This window comes from Dromaius novaehollandiae, chromosome 15 (assembly GCF_036370855.1).
Source record: "Dromaius novaehollandiae isolate bDroNov1 chromosome 15, bDroNov1.hap1, whole genome shotgun sequence".
NCBI classification, from domain to species: domain Eukaryota; kingdom Metazoa; phylum Chordata; class Aves; order Casuariiformes; family Dromaiidae; genus Dromaius; species Dromaius novaehollandiae.
This window is the reverse complement of record NC_088112.1, coordinates 13613560-13636189: the sequence shown is the minus strand read 5'-3', so window position 1 is coordinate 13636189 and position 22630 is coordinate 13613560. Positions and strand designations below refer to the sequence as shown.

Here is a 22630-nt window from a genome sequence, read left to right as displayed (position 1 = left end):
ATTGTCTTTCATTTCTCAAGTGAGGTGATTCTAATTAAATTAATCTGCATGTCAATCTATCGGTGATCAATCAAAAGGGCTGAGGTCCCCCTTTGCGGCAGTGTGCTTGCGGCTGACAGGGGCTGATAATGGAGGAAGAAATAAACTGTCGAGCAAAGTTAATTAGTCAACATAATAGGTGGATTAAACAGGAGCTGCTGATTGCTGTTTCACATGTCGAAGCATGAGGTGGGAGCTGAAACTGCAATTAACAGACAATTATTATATTTGGTTGTAAGAGGTCGCATGAATAAACATATCTCTGTGGGTTTCAGTTTTTAATCCTTTTCCCTGTTTAATATAAGGAGAAGTGTAGGTCATTTCTTCTTATTGTTTTAGAAGTTCTCCAAGGGAGCGCGTGCTCCTGGCAAGCGGGCAGCCGTCTGCAGCCCGAATCTCTGGCCGGGGTAAAACCCCAGGAGTGATGTGCTTTGGGGAAGGGCGCTGGAAGGGGCAGGGAGCAGGACAGCAGAGTTAAAGCAAGGGAGGCCACGAGGTCGAGCAGTTGGAGTGTGGAGTGGAGACTGGGCGTGATGAGCTTGCAGCTCCACTAATGCTCTGCTGGGCCACTTGTGCCCGCCCCATTTCCTCCTCCATGGTTTGTGGCTTGCATACCCTTAGCCTGGGCAGTTTAGTGCAGGTTTGTCCTCTCGGGCTGTGTCTGTCGAGCCTCATGGACACAGGTCCCTGAGGCCACCAGCACGGCCGAGCAGTTGGGTCTCCTGCTTCAGCTGCCGCGCACCATCCTGGCTCCTCCGCTGCCATCCTGGGGGCGGGCGCGTTGGGTCCTGCAGCCAGGACAATGCTTGAACCAAGCCCTGCATATCAACATTGAGATAAGCTGAGAAGTACAAATAATACAAACGCAGGATGAATAGGGTTGTGTTCACCAGATCAAGTCCCCCGTGTCAAACCTGTGTGTGTACACATGTATGCATATATGTGTACTCCTTGCAATAGAGCTTGGAGCAGGAGAAACGTGGTCAAGTCCAACAACCTGTAGTGCCTGTACCAAAGGGAGAGCGGTGGTGGGGGAAGGAATACAACTACTCTCATTGCAGCTTCACAAAATACACTTTTCTTTTATTCTGAATCAATTCTTATTTGCAATGTCAACAGCTCTATCTACTTCAGCACAGAAACTGAAGGATAATTTAGGGTGAAACACAGCTGCCCTTGTATATAGGGGAAAAAATACTTAATAAAGATCCTCTTGTTAAAATGATGGTTAACAGTGTGCCGTCTGCCGTGCAGCTACAAACTCTGCAATTTGACTTAAAACTGCATCAAAAGCTTTCGATGCCAGAGACCCACTCATCAATAGCGTCTCTTGTTAGATTTGTACAGCATAAGCACCAGTTATTATGCGAAATAGCTATGCAATTTTCTACAGCTCCCAGCTGTTATTTATTTAACTGAGTTTATTACACTCTATGCTTCTTAAAAAAAATAATACGTATATATCCAAATGTTCCTCCATTTTGCTCTTGTGCTTGCAGGTTGTGGTGTCTACAACAGTCAATGTTGATGGCCATGTGTTGGCAGTGTCGGACAACATGTTTGTACACAACAATTCCAAGCACGGGCGGAGAGCTCGAAGACTCGATCCCTCGGAAGGTACGCCTTCTTATCTGGAACATGGTAGGCATATCATTTTCATTGGTTGGCATTGCTACTTTAAATGTGGATTTATTTGATTTCTGTCTCTGACCTCTGGTTTCAAATTGTCCTGTAACAGTCCATACCTTTGGGACCAGATATTTTAGAGATACTGGCCTCCAGACCAAAGGTGAAGTTTTTAAGTAGGTCAGTGCTGAATGTAGTGAAATGACAAACTGGTAGGCAAACGTGGGTGCAGAATCTGTCCTGCATGTCAGTGAACCATGTTTTCTTTTCTTTTCTTTTCTTTTTTTTTTTTTATTTTGGTTACTTCCATTCAGCATCCAAAATTGGAGTCTGATATTTTCCAAGCTGTCTTGATTTTTGACTTTGCATTTAAAGGATGTTGCATATTTTCTGAAGTGCTCAGCACCCAAAACTGGGATTGGATTTCTACTATCTATAGAGTGCTGAGCTCTCTAGGAGATCCAGCTGTTCCTTTGAATTGCCCGAAATGAAAGCAGAGCCCTTTTGGAAATCCATCTGCTTACTCAGGCCATGGACAAATGTTCTCTTCTAGCTCCAGCTGTGCCAGCTGAGGAAGATGCTGTTCCCCACGTGGCACAGCTGCCGGCCTCTGCTCCCTGCTGGCGGCTATTCTCCACACCATGGATATGCCAGCTAAGATGATTGTCTGATCGCTCCCTAGTCTGCTTCAGTCCAAAGAAGCTCATTAGATTTAAACAGTTTAATAGCTCTTTGCCATTGCATTGTTTGAGATCCTGCATGTAAATTTAGCTGGCAGTTCTGAAAGGGCTGGGAACATCCACAAGAGTGGGATGGGGGCAGAGAGCTGGAAGCAGCCTGGGGGACAGTAATCTTCTCCCTAAGATCAACTGGTCCTGGAAGAGAACATCTGCTGGTGGCTGTAGGTGCTTCAAATGGGAGTTGTTGAGTGCAAATGTACTTTGAAAAATCTGGAGTTGATTAGTGTTTTGTTTTGCTCTTTGTCCTCAAAGTTGATGACTACTACTGAAAAACAAAACAAAAACAGAGGGTATTTTCCTCCCCTCTCTCTGTTGCAGCTTGGTAGAATTATTCTTTGTCTTCAAAGCTGTTTATAATCCTAAATTCAATAGGTGCTTGCTCTCTCTAAGGGACGTGTGCCCTCAGCTTCCATTGAAGTTGTTGAGTGTAGGAGGCACTGGTCCTTTATGCTGGTTTGTTCACAAATATTTGCCAAGGATCTGATGAATAATTAAATAGATTTTTCCAAGGAGTTTGAAGAAACCAGATAAAATTTTCTCCAGGAAAGTGAATGCCACTCAGAGAAATGTTAACTAGATATGCTGAAAGAAATTATCAACAGCAAGAAATGGGTGAATGTGTGAATTTCTACCACTCAGTGCATTCCTGTGGAAATAGCATCCTATTCTGTTCATGCTTGCAGGCATCAGTCCTGCAAGCACTTATGCATATATTTAAGATTATGCACACATATGGTCCTGTTGGGATCAATGAGGCTTCTTGTGTCAGTAAAGTTGAGTGTATTGATAAGTGTTTGCAGGATTGGGGCTGTAGTTCACACTTACTAACCTAAAATTCTTAGCTCAGCAGCGTTTCTCATTATATAAACATAACTTACATCTGTATTTATTTAGCTCTAACTTTTTATGTAGGCTATGAGCCATTTTCAGCCATAATTCATGTTATAGAATTTTTTTCATGCTGCCAACAACCTAATTTAATAAACAAACCGCTGTCATAATTTTTGCTCAATTTTTATAAAGATTGTATGAACTGTGTCTTTATTAATTAGCAGGAGGCAGAATGTTACAAAAGGAAACTTCGCTCTATTCAACTTCATAATCTTACCATTAAGCCTAGTCTTAAAAAAGCTTTTTTTAAAATTTTTCTTTTACTTCTGTTGCTACTAAAGTGGATGCCACCTTTTATTTTCATTTTTATTTCCCCCCTCTCCCCCCACTGCAGGCTCCTTAGTGCATGCTTTTGGTCATACTTGCTTTCTTATACTTGTAAGTGTTCCTGTTCTTGTGCATGGTGTAATAGCATCTCCTTTTACCACGTCTAGCATTCCCGCTCCCAGCACGTGAAGGGTTCTGTTAGCAAAAAGAAACAAAAAAGTGAATACTATGCCTTATATGTGTGGATAATACATATCCATGCAAACCCTAGCTACAGTGCTACCATTAAAAGTCAACATCTGCAAACTATCTCCTTGCGTACGTTTTGGTGGGAAAGGTGATTTTTCTAATCTCCTTTCCCAGGCACCGCTCAAGCAACCTCATAAAGCAACCACTAGTAAATTCTTACTTTTGAATGGCAATTTCTACACTACAAAATTACACTCTTCCCAATGGCTCAGTGGAGCTTTTCTTTTTAAGTTAAATCCTTCAATCCATCTCTCCAGGAATCCTGTGCATATTTGTGTCCAAGAGACGGCAAAAAAAATCATCTAGTAACTGTGTTAAATGTCAGTATTATATATCTAAAACATTTAGCTGAGTAAAAAAAAAAAATGGGAAAAGTTTCAATGGGGCTTAATACTAATGAAGTTTTGGATGGCCACCAGAACTTTAGACCCCCTTGGAACAGACAAGTTTCCTCCACTGAAATTAAATTTTATCTTCAGTTTGGGTCCCCAAAAGTATTATTTTCCTTCTATTTTTGTAATTTTCACCTTGGATTATATCCTCAAGTTTAGGTAGAAAAGACGGTTTGTTCATCTTTCCTTTTTCCAGCTTTTCTGTCCTCCTAAGAGAGAGGACAGGTTGACCTAAACAGTATCTGTAAATGTCAAGATGGGAAACTAACAGAGTCGGGGCTGGTTTGCCCTGGGTTTATTGCTATGCTGAACCACTTCTGATCATAGGTTATGAAATGCTGGCATCTAACTATAATATGCCCTTGACAAATGTATTCTTGTGTACTTTTCCAGATATTTAACTCCTTAACACAAATATCTGGTTGCAATAATGATGAATGCCTGACTGTCTTTGCATGAGGTTTGAGTTGAGGAAGTGGGGGAGGGAATGTAGCAAGGAGATGTCCTGGTTGCTTAGTTTTATTAATTTTATTTTTCCCTACAAAGCTGTATTGGCAAATGCTGCTCTTAAACATTGAATTGCAGTTTATGTGACACCTAAAAAAGACTTTGGGTGCCAAAAAGTTGCAAAGAAAGTTTTACCTTCTGAGCCACTCAGGAGCCCAGTGTCTCCACATTTGGGTTTTCACCATCTCATTAGCAGGTAGCCTGGATTATTTTTGGGACATCCAACACATCTCTATTTATATCTTGCTTGTCAGACAGTAAAAGAAAAGTTCCTTTTCGTAGCTCATCTCTCTGAATATAACTAGGAACCTAGATCATGGTTTCACATCCACACACTGTCCTCCTTGAAACCAGCGGGTTAAGAAGCTCCTATTTCAAATAAATATATCTATCTTTCAAAAGTAATAGCTGGCAGAGGCCAATTATTTCATACATCTCTGTGTAGTATAAATAGGGTGAGCCACAGTAATCTGTGGCTTTCAATAATTATCACTTTTTCATTCACAAATAGTTGGATTCTTGCTTGTTTTATATTTATGGTAAACCAGAAGGCTGGTGTGGTTGACCTTTCTAAATTGTACATATATAGTAGGATGTATAGAGAAGAGCCAATAGGCCCTGGCCAGTAGAATATATTTCAGCTTGTAGTTCGTCCCAGGGTGTCAATTTTAAAAGCAAAACCTTTCCAATGCAATTTAAGTGACTAGCTTATGGAAGGGGGGGGGGGGAGGAATTCTGACAGGATTTGCAACAACCCTTTTCAAGTTTACCAGCATGAAGTCCACCACTGCAGATGTCTGCAGAGTTTCCGGTTAAAACTCTCATATTGCAGCAAAGTAAAAATTCTTTTTCTTCCCAAATCTTTGAATAGCTTTACTAGAATGTAAAGCCGGTTGCAGCATCAGTTTCTCTATTATTTTTCCTCACTGGCAGAATGCAATGCCCTCGAAAAATGATAGTCCCTGAGACCCTGTCAGTTTGCATGCTCTAACACTTTATTATCTAATGATCTAATATGCAACAAGGCAAAGAGGGGGTGCTTATCACCCTGACAGGATGCCTAAGAGAAGTGACTAAATTACTTTATGTACCATTAGTGCTAGCTGCCACGGTGAACTAACTGTGAGCATTTATGCAAATATTCCTGAATACATTCAAGTGGCCTTGTCAGGAAGACTACTGACAAGCAGCTTAAATGCTTGTTTTTTTAAAGGGCCAGTTTTATTTCTTTTTCTCTTCCTTCTCCCTCCTCTTCCTCTCCGGGAGAACACTAAAAAAATTAGGTTTGCTGGTGATTTGGTTCTCTCTCAGCTCAACAGCAGCAAAATAAGAAAGGTGCAGCGTGGACATTAGGGCAAATTATGAAATGTGATGTCAGAATTTGCAAATAGCAGCAAAAAGCCCCATGATTTCTGAAGTAATGCCCTGCCATTGTTTTAATGTGAAATATTTATGAATATGTGTGTGTGTATGTGTGTGTATTTAATATAGGTCGTTACATAGTGAAGCCGTTACTAGTGGCTACCTTATCATGGAAATGTTAGCACATGGCTGGATTGTTCAGTTGCTCTATTATGGTACCTGAGATGGACAGGATTTTGCTTTGGTGTCCTAGTTCATAATAGTAGTGAGTGATTCAGACTGTTTCCTCTCTGCAGATGCAAAGCATTCTACTGTAAAGGAAGAGTAGTAGTTCTTGTGCCCAGCTTGGCTTATGTCAAGTAGATTATCTGCTTTGGCAGTGGGGCATTTAGAGAGCCTGTCTTTGCCAGTCTTGCACCACTGGCAATCACAGCCTGTAGACGCCACCAGAGGTGCATGTATAGATTTCCCACTAAAGTTTCAGACTGGAGAGCAAAAAGGGTTGCGAGGCTATGTCTTAGCTGGTTATGTATATTTATTTAGGTAAATAACAATATAAAGTTGTATCGCCTCCTTACAAACTGTGTTGAGAGGATAATACTGAAAATTCAGCTTTGAGTCTGGCTGCCTTTAAATATTATTTTATTTAGTCTGATTATAACAGAATTGTTAAGTAAGGTCATTGTATCGCTCGAGTTTAGCTGCATGTGCTGGATGCAGCAGTTCCCAATTCCTAAAAGATGCTCAGCAATCTGACTCAGTGACCTAATTCTTGTTCTGTAGATGGCCACAGCATTAAAACCTACATTTTTGATGGTGTGGAGTGTCATGAAGACGATGTCTCTTCTGGCTCCCTTTTAACTATTTCAACCCCAAATCCCTCAGTGTGTCCATAGTTGTTGATTAAATTGTTAACTGAAGAGGGAATATTGACTGTAGAGAACTAAAATATTAACAAGTTGAGAAATAACATTAATCTTCAAAACTTGATAGATTTTACCCCTCAGAAGGTATAGTTCTTGAGCTGTTAATCAAAGTTAGGGACTACTGCATTCACAAACTGACCCAGTTTAAACAAAGAAACTTTAATGCTTGTCTCATTGCATCTTTGGGTGGAATCACCTGTTATATCTTAGTGCTTCACTTAAAACTGTTTTTGTGATTATGTGAAAAATACGAACACACAGCTTTTTTCTGTACCATACCATTCCATACGGAGGAATGCAGTGGACTTGATTTATTATTTAGAAGGGAAATATTGAAAAAAAATATTAGGATTCTACCACTCTACTTGAGGGGATCTTGTATGTTATTCCGAGTTACTTCTGCTTTCTAATTTATTTTCTATGAGGAAAGAATACCTAGGGTTGTTGGACATCTCCATGCATACACAAGGGAAAAAATGTGACTTTCGGAACATTGCACAACATGGATAGTAATAACAGTAAGTGAGCCTTGATATACTGAAGGATTGCAAAACTTCAAGCTGGAAATCATTTTCTTCACTTTTGCCAAGTTGTCTTTCTCATATCGGTTCCTTCATAAATGCAGTGACTCATAAATTCAGGCAATTTTTTACATAATGGCTTGTTATGTGTTCTTGGAGCTTGACCTGACTGAGTGAATAATATTAACCTCTTCGCTGCCCTGTGGACTTATTGCAGCTGAATCCTTTCTAATATAAGTGAGCATACCAGGGCTGGATTAGTCCGGTATGTATACTCAGCTGGAGCTAGAGCCTCTGTCCCTCTGAAAAGGCAAAACATGACCAAAAAGCTAAGGTGCTTCATTTTAGAGAATTTGTGGGTAAACAGACTCCAGTATGAGCTCAACCAGCTCTTAACTCTAGGGACCACTGAAATAAGTTGCCAAAACTGTGGCAGATTCTCTGCCATTTGCAAATGTTAAGTCAGGACTCGGTATCTTCCTAAACGGTATACTGCAGGTCAGGGAGAGGTTAGGGGCTTGAGTGATTCCTCACCCAGGGACTGCTGGGTGAGGTGTTTTGGCTGGTGTTACACAGGATGTTGGGCTATATTATCATAATGGTCCCTTCTGGAATAAAACCTTAGGATGCACCAGATTAGTAAAATATACTACGTCTCTGATTCATACAGCTCCGATTTAGATGGCCAAAACTGTGTTAACTCAATTATGCCCTGCTGAATTGTGCTGATGAATGTTTTATCTTCACCAGAGCAGAGCAGCTGTGTGCAGGAGCAGATCCCTGCTTCTTTGGACATTATTAAGAATTTCACAAGAATGGGATGGATGGGTGGAGCTGGCCTTCTCGCAGCCAGTCATGTCAGACAGAAATCAGAAAGTCTTCTGTTTCTATTTGGCTAGGTTACTGTAAATCAGCGTGAGAAAGCCGTTAACTAGAGATACTCAAAAGTTTAGAATATCGGGTTGCAACAATTTCAATGTTTTGAAATTTATTTTTAGTTCGAACCTAAATGAAAGCAAGATTTAAAAAATTGTCTGGGAAGCAGATATCTTTAATGACAGATTTGGGGGAAGGGATGCCAGACCTTCAGTTGCGACATTCTGTTACAATATTTCATGAAGCCATATTGGAATTTTGAGTTTTGAGTTTGAATGCGATTTTTTTTCATTATATCAACATTATTTCATAACAGATATAAACTAACATTGCTGCTGCCATGTTACAGGAGGCATAATAAATACCAGCTGAAATATTCTAGCCTTTAATAAAAAGGGTAGCTGTTATATAATGCCCATGGAAATATATCCTGAAAAGTCAAGTTTGGGTATTCCTGTTACCACAGCTAGAAAAGTTTACTGCTTGACAATCACTCATCAGGGATCTAGTATGATGTCTAACTGAAGAAGGAAAAATTGTTACAATACAAGCAGGACACACCTTGATTTTAGAAAAATGAAGTGTGGCAGTTTCAACCTATGAGCAGTTGCCCTTTATGTTTTTCAACTAAATGAAAAATAAAACAGCCCTTCCCCCAAAATATCTGAATGATGTCTCCCTGTGATATGTTGTTACCTTCCATTGTTATGAGAATGTCATGAATTCATGGAAAAATGGTACCTGGATGAAGATAGAATGCATTTTGTGAATTTTCCAAAGGAGCTTTCAGAACTGTGCTCCCAAAATTGCAAAAAGAAGAAAATATGGGGGAAACTGTCCTTAAAATTTGATACAGATGCAAAAATATCTGGTTTGTTACAGCAAACATATAAGGGAGAAAAGTTTAGATGAAAATTCTCCAGCCAGCATGAGAGTTAATTCTTATTTGGAGAGTTAATTCACGTTTGGAGACCAACAGATTTCTGAAGGTTTGAGGTTTTTCTCTAGACCTCAGAGGAATTGGAATACAGTTATGCAAGTAGAAAAACCTTAGCTACTCTGTTTGGCAGAAACTTCACAGCTACCAGTACAGGAAAACATGCAGTAGCGCTCAAATAGGCAATGAATATTCATAGATAATGAGCATTCATTACATTTCAATTTGCTTTGCTGGCCACCATGTCACTAATACAATGGCATCATAGGGGAGAAGAATGACGTTAGGATTAGAGAAATGTTTGAGAGGGAGTGCACCGTATGGCAGCGAAGTTTTGCTAGGCATTGTTTTTCTAGCCTTCCCAAATGTGCACGCCAGTAAATTACAAGGCATTGTATTATTAAAACATGACTAATAATTATTTCTAAACAAATTCATCTAACAACTTTTTATTATTGGATACCTTTGTTGTTATGTTGTTAAACAATATTTTTTTCACTCCATTCCCCTGCTGATTTAAGCAGAGGACAAAGGAGATTTTGTGAACTATGATTGTAAATAAAGGCCAAGAACTAGTGATTTTTGAGAACTCATATGGATATATCTTTAAGGGCCATGATTATCAATGAATGGTCTTCACAGCAGTTTGCAGGCATCTGGCCACTTTGGAATATTTCATGTTAGATACCCTGGCATTTGAATAGCCCAAATCAATCAGCAGTTTTGAAAATACTCTGTTTCCATTGAACTTATGGGCAAAGTTCTGAATTAGCTGGGTGCTGGCAATATCAGGATCAAAGTTTTGTTTAGATGAACATTCTCCACCAAATTGTTGCTTGGAGTATTCCGATTAGAAAGGTTCACAAATGCTGAACTCTGTATTTCTGCATCTCAGCCTGTATGTCTTCTCATTGGAACTGAGAGAAGCCCTGTGTCAGCATTCGAGTTACTCTTTTTCTGTTCATTGTGGGTTGCCTGCAGAGTGTTTCCCCTGCCAAATGAGCATTTGACCAAGCTCCTCCACATCCAAGGAAATGAGTTAATAGCATAAAATAGGAAAGTGAAGCAGAAAATGGAACCTGCTAGGGTGGTGTGTTTGGAATGAAAATTATTAATGTTAGTAATAAAGAATAATAATAAACCACTAATAATTAATACTGAAATGGAGAAAGGCTTTGTGTTTGGCCCAAATCCAGAATACAAGATTTTCAAAAGTGCATAGCATTGGGAAAAGTATGCTTTCATTAAAGCACAGTTGCAACTTCATTAAGTGTTTTTTGAAAATCTCAGGCCAAACTGTTTATTGAGCATAACCAGAAAGCTTTGTATGTCACAATTAGTCCTTTTTGCTTCGCACCTTTGTTCCCTGAATTTATAGTTCTCTTTGTGAAAAGGCCAATCTTTAGCATGAGCATGACTATAATACAACCAGTGCAGATTTATGGCCTCACTGAGTGAACTGGATATGGTGGGGAAGTTCATTTAGAAGATCAAGAATAAAGTTTTATGAAGAACCTGTCTTAAATTTAGCAGTTTAAATTTCTATTTCAAAAGGAAATTAAACATTTAGATATACAAGTTAAAGTACAAGGGCTGCCATGAGCTGCTCAACAAGACATGCCTTTTACAAAGTGGGTGTTCAGGACTTTCTAAAATTCATATCCATTTTTGTGAGCAAACTGGTCATCCAAAAGTGTAGATGCTCCAAAGCAACATTTTTGGAAATTTTAGATACAAAGCTCAGTTTCAAAGCGCCAAGGTGCCTATAGCTTCAGGTAGGTGTTCACTGGGATTTTCAAAACTCTGGGTGCAGAATTTCTATTCCTGTCTGCCAGGTATTTTGAAAATCCCGTTAGGTATTTACTGGAACCACCCTATATCTGGGTGCCTTCAAATATCTGGTCCCAAATCCCACAGGAGCCTATGTGTGTTTTACTCCACTACCATTACTTGAACTATCCATTAGCAACAAGAGTGGAGGAAATTCAGAATTAATTGTGTTTTGGTAAATAACTTTCCATTATGGTTTTGTAGCAACTCTCTTGGAAGTTCTGTACCTATTCAATCTAAAAGCATGGTGTGTTTCCTACTGAGGTCCCTGTTTGCGTTGTGAAGTGTCAGACAGACATGCCCTTACCATTGAAGGCTGAATGTACAGCTCACGTGTCCTATTTGCTGAAAATGCGGGGTTGCATGTGGAATTCATAGGCTTGATGTTATCTGATTCTTGCTGAAATAGGTCAGAATTTGAGGTAAATCACAGGCCTGACCACAAAGCCAGTCATCTTTCCAGCTGTAGTTTTGTTTTGTGGGTTGGGATTTGAGGTCACATTGCTATGGAGCAGTAAATCCAGGTAAGCTCGTGCTGCTTAACTTCCTGGTCTCTTTCGGGCAATGAAGGGGAAAAAAAAATCTAACTAGGTTTGGCCATTTGTGGCATTGAAAGGTGAAGCAACTCAGATTAGGAGCCCTTTGGGGAAAAATCTGTCTGTTACTCTGCACAGCAGAAAACGTTCCTATGAATGGTGACATGGAAGGCTGCTGTGGGTGCTGCCTCTTCATCTCACTTCCGTCGTGAACAGACAGAGGTGTCTGCTGTGAAGCCCAGAGTCGGGTGCCTGCTCAATATCAGATGCCCAGTGTTTCCTACGGGGTTGCTTCAGGTGGCTTCCTCTTTACGATATTGTCCTACGAGGGTTCCTCAGCTCTTGAAGAGCCAGCGAGGAGCTCCAAGTCTTTGGGCTTCCAGAGGTGCCTGCCCACCTCTGCTGAATACGTAAGGGAATGAGGATCATAATTAAGGCGGTCCGACTCGCCCAGCAGAAGCCAAATTCTTACTTTTTGCATGCTACAATGCCTCAAGTCTGAATATGGCCCTAAATAAATAAATAAATAATAGTATAGCCTGACTTTATCAGACACATTGAACGAACAAACTTTTCTAAGCGTTTGTAGGCCTGAGTCCAAAGTATTCACTCTTCAGATTTTCAGCATGTCGGTTTTATGTGGTGTCATTGCTGGACAGATACTGTGAACTATAAATATATTTTTATGCTTGTGTTTTTGCAAGTAAAACCTAAATGGTTGGGAGGAGGTGCTTAACCCTTCCATTCAGTGTGGCACAAAGAACAGAGAAGGAAGCCGTATGAAAGACACTGCTCAGCAGAGACAAGGGTCTCTCAGTCTTTGCGATGCAGTGAAGGATTCCACTTGAAATGCGATTCAGCTTACATTGCCTTCATTGCTGTCCCACTGCCATAACAAACATGGGCTGAGTATTATATTGCATTCCGGAATCAAACCTCCCAAATAATAATAACAATAATAATAATAATATCAGTTGAATTATCGTGTTTATTTTTCTTATGCAGCTCTCCCCACCCCAGATAGTCATTAGTTTGCAGTATATTTCTGGCCAGGCCAGCGATTTAGTTAAGCCTTCTGATCATTGGGGTGCTTTTCTTACACAAGAGCCAGATTCCCTACCTATCCCCTTGGCCCGGGGCCCAGAAACCTGAGGCCATCCATCGGACCTTGGTCTCTCAGTTGGCAACTCGGTGTAATCTGTCACGGAGCCTGCCTGAGCAGAATTTTTGCACATGATGAATATGGATCTTTGCTGCATCTGGCAGGCTGCAACAATGAATGCAAAAGACTGTCATTAATAGATAATAAAAGCAGAAAGCAACATTAGTGGGAATAAGCTTTTCTTTTACTGGGTCTGATTATTACTTTTTGTTCTTGACCTGTGACTAGATTGAGACACAAATAACAGCTACCAACACTGTGTTTGTGCATGTCTGTTGTTGCTGGTTGTTTTTAATCTGGAATATTTAACCGTGATATCTTCAAAGTGAAATTGTGTCATACAATCTCATACAGTAATAGATTTCAAAGATGAAGAGCCTTGCTGCTTTATATTTAGTCATGCCTTCATCTGTAAATTTATGGCAATATTATGGTTTAATGAATTGAACAAGTCCCAGAACAACAACAAAAATGCTTTTTTGTTTGAATTTCGATATTGCATACTTTGTTCTTCAAGCGAATAATAAAACCAATATGTTTTTTCAGTGGTAAACTTCAGGCTAACTTCATCTCACATTACTAATCAAGGACTCAAGGATGTGTGTGTTTATATATATGTGTGTACATGTATGGACAGATGTGCATGTGTGTGGTACACAAGTGCTTTCAGTTGTGGTGCTAGACATGGGCTAAAAATTCGTATTCCAATAGCGATAGGCAAACCTCCAAGAACAGATGGAGCAGAGTTCAGCACAAAGGTTTAATCCTATCAGGATGATTCCTGTATGGCCATCTGGATAATCCGGTGCACAAATTCAGCGCCTGTTAAAAATACGACGTAGGCCAAGATTAGCGTCACAGATTTTCCACTAGACTTGTTCATATTTGACTTTATGATTCTCAGGCTCCAGAAAATTGCATTAGAGAGCAGCCTGTAATTTGTGAGAGAAATCAGAAGAGGAATAAGACCTCTTAGAGTACTTGAATCTTCCTTGTAGAAACTGGATTACAGGCCATCCCTGCCCCTGCCACAACTGCTTTGTATTTCTGCATGGATTGCTCAGCTTCTGCAAGACGATTACTGCAAGCTCTCTGTTGTGGGCAGACTTTCTGAATACTCCTGAACAAAGAGAATTGAGCTAAAAATTAATTTTAGTCCAGGCTCCTACTTTTATCCAGATGAACTAAATTCCTCATTTGTTGTAGAATCCATCTCAGGTGAACTTCCTGTTGTTATGTCACGCAGTGGGGGGACAGGATGGGACAGGACAGGACTAATTGATTGGGGAGGGGGAGAAGAATTCTGTTTTTTTTTTCCTCTTTGTGATAGTGAAGCATTCCAGAAAAGTTAAACTGATGCTAATATTTACTTTGGGGAATGGGAATTTAGATTTAGTTCAACTCTGCACTTCATCTAGAATAGTTTCTGTGTGTTGCAAAGTAATGTTATATATCACTGATTAAACTTTGCCAGTGCCACCATAACCTACATGTGCACATCTAAACATCAAAATTTCATGTTACTGTGCTCGGGATGATGAGCTTTTTCCATGTTGCAGGGTCTGGATGCTGTGACTCAGGAGCTCTTGTCTAGTCCTATGTTCTGCCTACAAACATTTTCTAGAAGAGTTTTAGGGTTTTGTTAAGGAGCTAATGGAGGATGAAAGAGAATATTTCTCCAGTTTGCAAGATACAGTCCCCATTCCCTCTCTCCATCATCAGAAAATGATCAAGAGATAAAATCATCACCACGAGACCACGGTGATGATTAACAGCAACACATGAATTTAGAAATAGTGCCCACCTGCCCTTCTGTTAAATTAGGATTCGGCAAAACAGTAAACCACAGGGTTAAAATGACTTGTCCCATCTTATAAAGTGCTTTGTGGGTTCGGGACCTTAGCACCACTGAAGAACCATTCAGTTAAATTAAGTCTGATTTGGGGTATGCAAGCTATGCAGTTACATTTGTTTTGACAAACTTTTAGGGTTGATTTATATTACACATTTTGGGCTTCCATTCCCAAGGTTGTCTTTACCCTCACCCAGAAATTGCATTAGTGCAACTATTTTTAAACTTCAGTGCACTTAAACAGATGCAGTCTTCTTTCTGGACATGCTCATTGTTTTTAAAGTAGTCATATTGGTTTAGCTGGCCCCTGTAACTTTATCAGCGGAAGTTAAATCAATAGGAAGCAGTTGAAACTGAAACAGGAGAAGCCATACAGGATTTTTTTGTTGTTTTACCAACATAGCTTTTCAAGCCCACCTTTAGATAAAACCGTGCAATCCTGCGTGTGCATCACACCTTAGCCACTTGCACACTATTGTCCTCAGCTTCCTGCCTTCCTGCCTGTTAGGAACAAATGCTGTTCCTGTGCCTCTGCGAGTGACCCTGTGGGACAGGAGGAAATTGAGGTGCGAGAACTTTGGGGCTCATTGTACCGCGCTTCTCCAGCTGGGGGGCCGAATGTGCCTCTTCATTCCTGAGGGAGGAGCGCGCCCCGCAGCAGGCGCTGTGCTGGCGCCCAGGTCCGGGGGAACTGGCCCTGGTTGTGGAGCTGGAAGCTCTGCCAATATTTGGTAGGCCCTACGCGATATTTTTGGATGCTTCGTGTCTCCATCTGATTCAGCGTGCATATATACACGACGCAATGGAGCTGCCCAAGATAACCCAGACCTTGTCAGCCCTGGAGCTGGGTGCTGGTAGCTGCATCGGTTTGGGCAGCCGCCGCGTTTGGTTGAGGCAAGCCACAGCATAAAATTTCTTCGTGGCTGACTTGAAATGGAAATCTTCTGACTTTGGGGGCAAAAACAGTGGATGAAAAGAAATATAGTTTAAAATCTGCTTGAAATTTCCTTTTATGCCTTTAACATAAATGTTGAAATGAAAACGTGATTCTGAAAGTTGGAACGGTCCATCGAAAAATATCACAATAAAATTGTTAACCTTCTTGAAATATATTTTGGCTGAACCTATATATTGAATTTGACCAAAATTTGCAAGTGCTTTAGCAACATTACATTTTTCTTGGTGAATTTGTTATTTGCCAAACAAATGAACAAACGCGACAGACACCTCTTTAGGAGGTCAAGTTCTCCTGACTTTCAGTGAGTTGCTAAGGACCTTTTTTGCCTTATTAATTTTTTTGAAAGCTGGAGGTACCTCCTCAAGTGAAAAAACAAACTAACAAACAAACAAACAAACAAAGCTTTTACTGTGATCTGAAGGGGTTTAAAAGAGTAAATGAAAAGGCATCTTTTGCGATTAGTGTAGAGATAGCTAAATTATCTTATTTTTATGGAAAAGTTTTAAGTAAAACATACAATGGATTTTAGATTGTTTTTTTTTTTTGTAACGCATCTCTCATTATTCAGTATTGCCTCCTTTTTTTCCCCATGCAATCCTGTTTCAGGCAGTGATCAACAACTGAGAGCTCAAGAAATCATTAAGGAAAGAGAAATGCAGAGGACTCAGTGAGATGTAACTTTGCTAGCTGAGCCATCCATAAGGATAAAAGAGAAACACTGGCTTAAGTATTGATTGTAGGTGGAATATTATACCAGGTAATTTACATTTGCAATTCCCATTAATGGGAACTGAGCATCCAGAACGTTAGGCAGAAAATCGCAGCGAATACCTTTAATTTCGGTACTTGCAAACAGAAACAAAGGCAACCTTCCTTCCCTCCCTTCCCCCAAGCTGGAGGCACTGCGTGGTGCATGTATTTTTGGTTCAATGATTTCACCCAGCGCAGACGTCACAAAGAACCGGGGGGAGGCTGCCGTTTCTGGCGTGGTGGTGTAATCTTCAACGTTTACAAATCATAATTCCCCAATATTGAGATGCCGTAAACGAGGGAGCTGGGGAGGGGGAGAAGGGCACTACCTCCTCGCGCCTGTGTTGCATAAAGCCACATGAGTTATCTCCTCCAGAGGGAAACCTCTGTTACCCTGTTTCCTGCACAGCAGCTGCTTATTGTCAGGGGTGAATAGGAGAGAGCAGGCTGCGATATGAAAAAGGAAAGCAGGAAGATCATCACTTTACAAAGATAAACACCAAATGCATTGTTTAGCTTAAGAGTGAAGATTTAATGCTCCGGGTGCGATATGTAAAACACTACCACATTCCCTTTCCCTGAAGTGTCTGTGACTAACACTTTGGGCTGGTCCTGCAGAGTTTTCCCATAGACGCTGCCTTGGTAGAGTGCAGCTCAATTGCTTTCAGGTCTGCCCGTGCTGGATGCAGCTCCAGCAATGCCTACTCGCGTCGGATGGGCCCTGTAGCATTGCATGGGTGCACAGACTTTCTAGGCTTCAGTCTTGCAGCATGAGGAGAGTAGGTGAGCAGGAGGTGACTGCTACCACTTTTCAGGAATGAGAAAATTATTTTTGCAAAAAAAGAAAAATCCAAAACTCGAGAAAAACACAAAATATTTGGTTCATTTTCTCAAACTGGCAAGTTTCAGAAAATGACTGAAGAAAAAAAACCAAAAAACACCCTCCTCCATGACCATATCAGTTGGTTGAAATGCTTAATGTGGAAAATCCACAATAAACAATGATGAATGGAATAACCCTTTGTCCCATGTAACACTTATGTAAATCTATTATTGTAAAACTTTTCTTCCCTTTTTAAGGAGATTTACACTTTGCCAATCTAAATATATTGATTAAAAGGCCTTGCGCATTCCAACAGGTTCTTGCACACCTTCAGCTCCAAAGTACTATAGGAAAGAAAGTTAGGCTTCGATCATTCCTGGGCTCTACTTTGCTTAGAGCAGCAAATCCTACATGATTTCAATAGCCTGAGTATAGATCTACACTGTGTGATGTAAAAATGCTGTAGAAACCCTAGAGTTAGCATTAGGTGGCTGCTCCGTCTATTTGACTCGGTGCCACGCTGAGCAGACATAGTGGCTCAGTTCCTGAAATCAGCATATTGGTATTCGCATTTCTGCTCTGCTGCTTCTAGGTTGCACACTAGCTTGGGTGAGCTCTGCATGGCACTCCATGGTGTGGTCTACATGTAACTTAAATGTATTTTGAAAAAGGAAAACCCAATTCTAGATATATTACATAGGGCTTGACAGCAATGAGCAGAGCAATGCCTAAGTATCTTCAAAATACAGTTCCTTATTCTGCATACTTCTTCATTAGCTGGGCTGGGCACTTATTTAAGTGCTTTGCTGAATCACAACTTGAATAAGTCATGGTTTTGAGTGCATAACACTGATTTGTCCTGATGTTCTGAAAATCAGTAGTTTGCCAAAAGCATTTAACAATATCAGATCCATAAACTGTCGGTTAATCTGTGGCTCATTTATACAGTTAGTCAGGAATTAAGTTTTACCCAAGAAAAAAGGAAAATAAAAATGAACTCCAGGTATTTTCAGTATTTCTTCTCAGATGAAATGGAAATTCTCTATTCATCTGAATTCCCATTTTTAACTGGCTTTATGCAATTTGTCTTGCATGTCACAATAATCTTACAGAGAAGAAAAATAAAAGCATGTACCCCATCATTTAAACTCCTGTTGTGATGCGGCAACTGTTGTCAGAGCCTCATCTATGGAATAATGGAGGATGAAACCACCCTTCATGATAAAACCTGCAGGCGAGGTCATTCTTACAGTCACTAGCACAAACTGGATATTAATCAAAGTGCAAATACATTTCAGAAGCTGAATAAGAGCAGTCCCAGAGCCCTGCTGATAGCTGTGCATCCCACTAATTCACCTCAGTGAGCATGTACCTCTAAGCTCAATTAACCCTTATTCGAAGGCCACCCATAAACTTTGTGGTAAATATGTTTTTTTTTCCCCAGCCTCTGTTTTCTATCAGTGGAATAGATCATTTCTGTTGGAGGATAAAACGCTATCTCTGCTTATAAATTCAGGTCCCTAATTAAGAATACGAGAGGTCCTGTGTGTGTTTGTGCGGGACTTGAATCAGTAAGTCATTGATTCTGTAAATTCAAATGTTCAATGCTCCTGGGGGCATTTGCTATTTCTTCTGCCTTCAGTTGCTGTTTGAGGCAGATAGAAATGCTCGGGAGGCAGAGGAGGTGATGTGGGGGGCGAGGGATTTCCTAGTGCAATTGCCTGCGCACAAAGTTAGTTGTTTAACATGTATGAGAAGCTATGAGGAGTTGCTACTGCTGTTGTTTTGTTGTTATTATTATTATTATCATTATTATTATCATTATTATTCTCCTTTCCAAGCATTGTTCAGAGGCAAATTGGAAATGTGGTAATTAGGCCCTGACTGGTAGTGTAGTATTAGTGTCCTGAGCCAAAGTTCAACGCCCTGAAATGAAATTTAAACCAATTAATCTGTTAGATTTTTATCGCTTGTCCGTGTTTTCTCAGCAATTCCCTCAGCACGTGGCCTTTGATCAACTCTCATACAAAAGCTAAAATGTGTGCCTGCTGCTAGCAAGATGGGGCTGACATTAACATGGCACTCATAAAACAATCAGAGCAGTGAAGCCCTCAAACAGACAGGGCATAGTAATATTTAATAAAAGCGCACACATAATCTTCAGAATTAGCATTTTGTGCCTTGCAGTACCTTTGGGAGAAGAGCTTTTATTTGTGGAGTGATCATTATTATAACAAAGAAGAGCTACCTAATAATTTCCACTTTAACTCTGCAATATGCCACGAGCATTTCTGAACCATTATGCTAAACTGTGGCGGGGTAATCATTTTATTGTCACAGTTTGAAGGAAGAAAAATCCCCTGTATATTGGTAGCTAGGGGAGCACGGGAACACACTGGCACACACAACACCACAACGGAAAACTTTTCCTTTCTGTTACTTGTGTGCTGAAGCTGGTACCTACTGTCCGTTGTATAGAAAATTATAAGATTTTAACAACTTATATTCTGAGGAAAGATGAAGATTTCAAAAGAAGCTATGGAATATCATTTCCCTTGAAGTCATTAAGCTTTCTGCTCATAAATCCTTAAAAATTATTGATAGAGACCTTAGCTTTGAAGTCAGTGGGAAAATTCCCATTGGCTTCAGTAGGTTTGGGATTGCAATGCCTCCCTCTAACATCTATGCCCATTAAGCCAAATTGCACGAGCAGCACAATAAAACATCGTGTCACATGCTGACTCTGATTTGTCTTGATATCATGCAACGGATGGGAGCTCCTCAGTAATATTCACAGCCATTAGGCCGTTTCAGCAGGTAGAGGATACGGCCATATCCCTTCAGGGGGAGAGCTGCAGGCTCATGCTGCAGTTTGGGGGGTTGCATTTAGTCTGGTCTCCAGCTTTGCCCTCAGTCCAAAGACTATTCTGAAAAAATGTGCTGTGAATGAAATACAATAAAGACCAAGCAACGGAGAGATTTTTTTTTTTATACTGTCTGATAGGCTACCAAACTCTTGGTTCCGGATATGGTTTGTTTATATGTGTAAGAATGTGTAATTATTCTTTTTTATTAGAATAATTCTCTCGACTTGAAGTCCGTGCACGTTATCAGTCATATATACATCATTGCCTTTATTAGAACTGGTCAGAAGTCTTTCACTGCAATTTTTTTTTCAGTGAAGTTTCAGACTTCAACTAATTTTTTTTTTCTACAGAAAAATATAAATTTCATTTAACTTTTTTCTGTTTGTTTTAAAAGCACCATTTTAGAAATGATGCTTTGCTGTTACAGACGGACATCTGAATTGTTACTATTTTGAACAAAATACTTTGTTCCTCTTGGAAGTGCTGAGAAGTGTCATAGTTAACAGTTTCAGACAGAAATTTCAGAACTCTGCATTCTGCAAAAAATGTTCTGTATTTTGACTACTCTTGTGACCAAAACAAAATGTAGAAAAAACAAGATTTCCAATGAAAGAATTATTTCGCCTAGCTCTGTTTAGAAAAAACAGAGGGTTTGCAGGGTTGCACAGAAGTAAACTCCTTCCAGACAGCACTTTGAAAATTGCCAAATGATTAACAGAAGAAATATGAAGAGTGAAGGCCCCGAGCTGGCCAGACATTTGTACCCACTGACAGCACTGAGGTCGTGCCATTCCCCCCCTCCCAGTTTTAGCTGTGGGGATGCAGGCAAAATGGGCCCTGATCCTTCCAGGGGCTCTGAGGAAAGGGCCTGGGAAATGCAAAGGTTTTGTAAGAGCAGTTTCCTGCATGACACTGGCTCTTGCAAATATGTCACTGTGTGAAGGTGTCTTGTGCCTTCAAAACCAGGTAGCGGCCTAGGTGCCCCCCCCAAATGCATCTCCACCGGGTCCCCAAGTGGCTGCTTGAAGCCCCACTGGCTGGGATGGGACTTTGCACACGTTTGGTGCTGAGCATGTACACGTATAAAGATCAGACTCAAATACACGAGGTGACACGTGACGTGCAGCACCTTGCACTTCTGAGTGGCAATAAAGGTGCCACAAAGAAGGTTGCGAGATGAAGAGCAAGACCTGCCGTGGGGTCCTGCTACTGCACAACAGTATCTTGCTTTCATTTTAAAGATGAATTGAATCTATAATTTTGAAGCCTGCATATGTTTTCCGTTAATGGCTTATGATCTCAAACCATTTTTATTCACTGGTATTAGGAAAAAATGTTGCCTATAGTCTTTAAGAAAAGTAGCTCATTCTCTGACACATGGGAAACTGAGTACGTTTGGGTTTTATTGTGGTGTGTGTGTCCACAATCAATTGGAAATACTGGGAAGGGTGTAATTTGGAAGTGACTTTAATTTTATTTATGAAAAGGTTTGAATCTGTGAAAGGGCTAGATGGCATTCTGAAAAGCTGCTTTCACTGTAAAGCCAGTGCTATGAGCTCAGTTGAAAGGAAAGCATTTGGTTTTGGACTTTGCAATGGTTTTTATGCACAGTTTTATGCAAGTAACCTGAATCCAAATTAAACATATTGAAGTTACTTCTGTGTGTGCTGCATTTTCATGACGGTAACGCTAGGATGTTTCTTTTGTTAGCTCATGTAAAAGTTAACTGCTGGGCTCTGCCAAGCTTGGAGTAGGGTAATGATTTTTCTGTGTGTGTGTATGTATGTGTGTGAGTGTGCATGGATATGTGCGTTTTTCACTCAAGCTGGCATCCCCATCAGCTTAAGTAGTGGAAAAGTTTGTGCCTGACACCACTGTTTGTAAGCGAGGACCGGGTCTGTTTGCTTCCCCTGCACGCGTTCCATCGCCATGGAGCGAGCTTGCAGCAGTGCCCGCAGACACACGTACTGCTGACCGTGACTCAACAGCTTCCTTTCCAGTTCCGTCCTTGCTTCCAGCCCCGTGCCTGCCCGCGAGGCTCCAAGGAGGGATCTCCGCGCCGGGCTCACCAGCTCGTGCAAACAGCTCCAAGCAGCCAGAGCTTAGCTAATAAATAATCATACTGATGCACGCTGCTTCTTTAGCACTTTGTGTCTAGAGCATTTTAAAGCAAGCTTCTGAGTGTTAGTTAATTTACTTACCATTAAATTGCTTATATGTAAAACAAAGCAGGGCAGAGGCACAGACACAACCATGTTTAGTAGCTCCTGGGTGTGAGGGTGTTGCCCTGGGTGGTGCTAACGTGCATGTAGCCTTCACGTTCATCTTTTCCTAGTAGATCCTAGCCTGACAAAGTGTCCTTATGTCCTCCCTTGACTATGTTGGCAAACACTCAAAGTCATCAGGCAAACAAGCAGCTCAGGCAGCCTTCTGGCCAAGAGGCAACTCACAATCAAATACCTCTAACCCTACAAGAAGGGATAGCTATGCAGATTTATATGCAGATAATGAAGTCCTGC

The 22630-nt window shown here is 40.6% G+C and overlaps 1 protein-coding gene across 4 annotated transcripts in view; it reads left to right on the top strand.

The window, feature by feature from the left end:
• The window catches only part of EBF1 (EBF transcription factor 1), a 276025-nt gene that overhangs the window by 177512 nt on the left and 75883 nt on the right, over positions 1–22630 (top strand). For 2 of the 4 annotated variants that reach the window (XM_064520935.1, XM_064520934.1), the window contains exon 8: positions 1539–1656. In XM_064520935.1, the coding sequence (XP_064377005.1) occupies positions 1539–1656 (118 nt within the window). Of the gene's footprint in view, positions 1–1538; positions 1681–22630 lie in introns of all 4 variants that reach the window. The other 2 variants (XM_064520933.1, XM_064520932.1) reach the window with 1 other exon arrangement.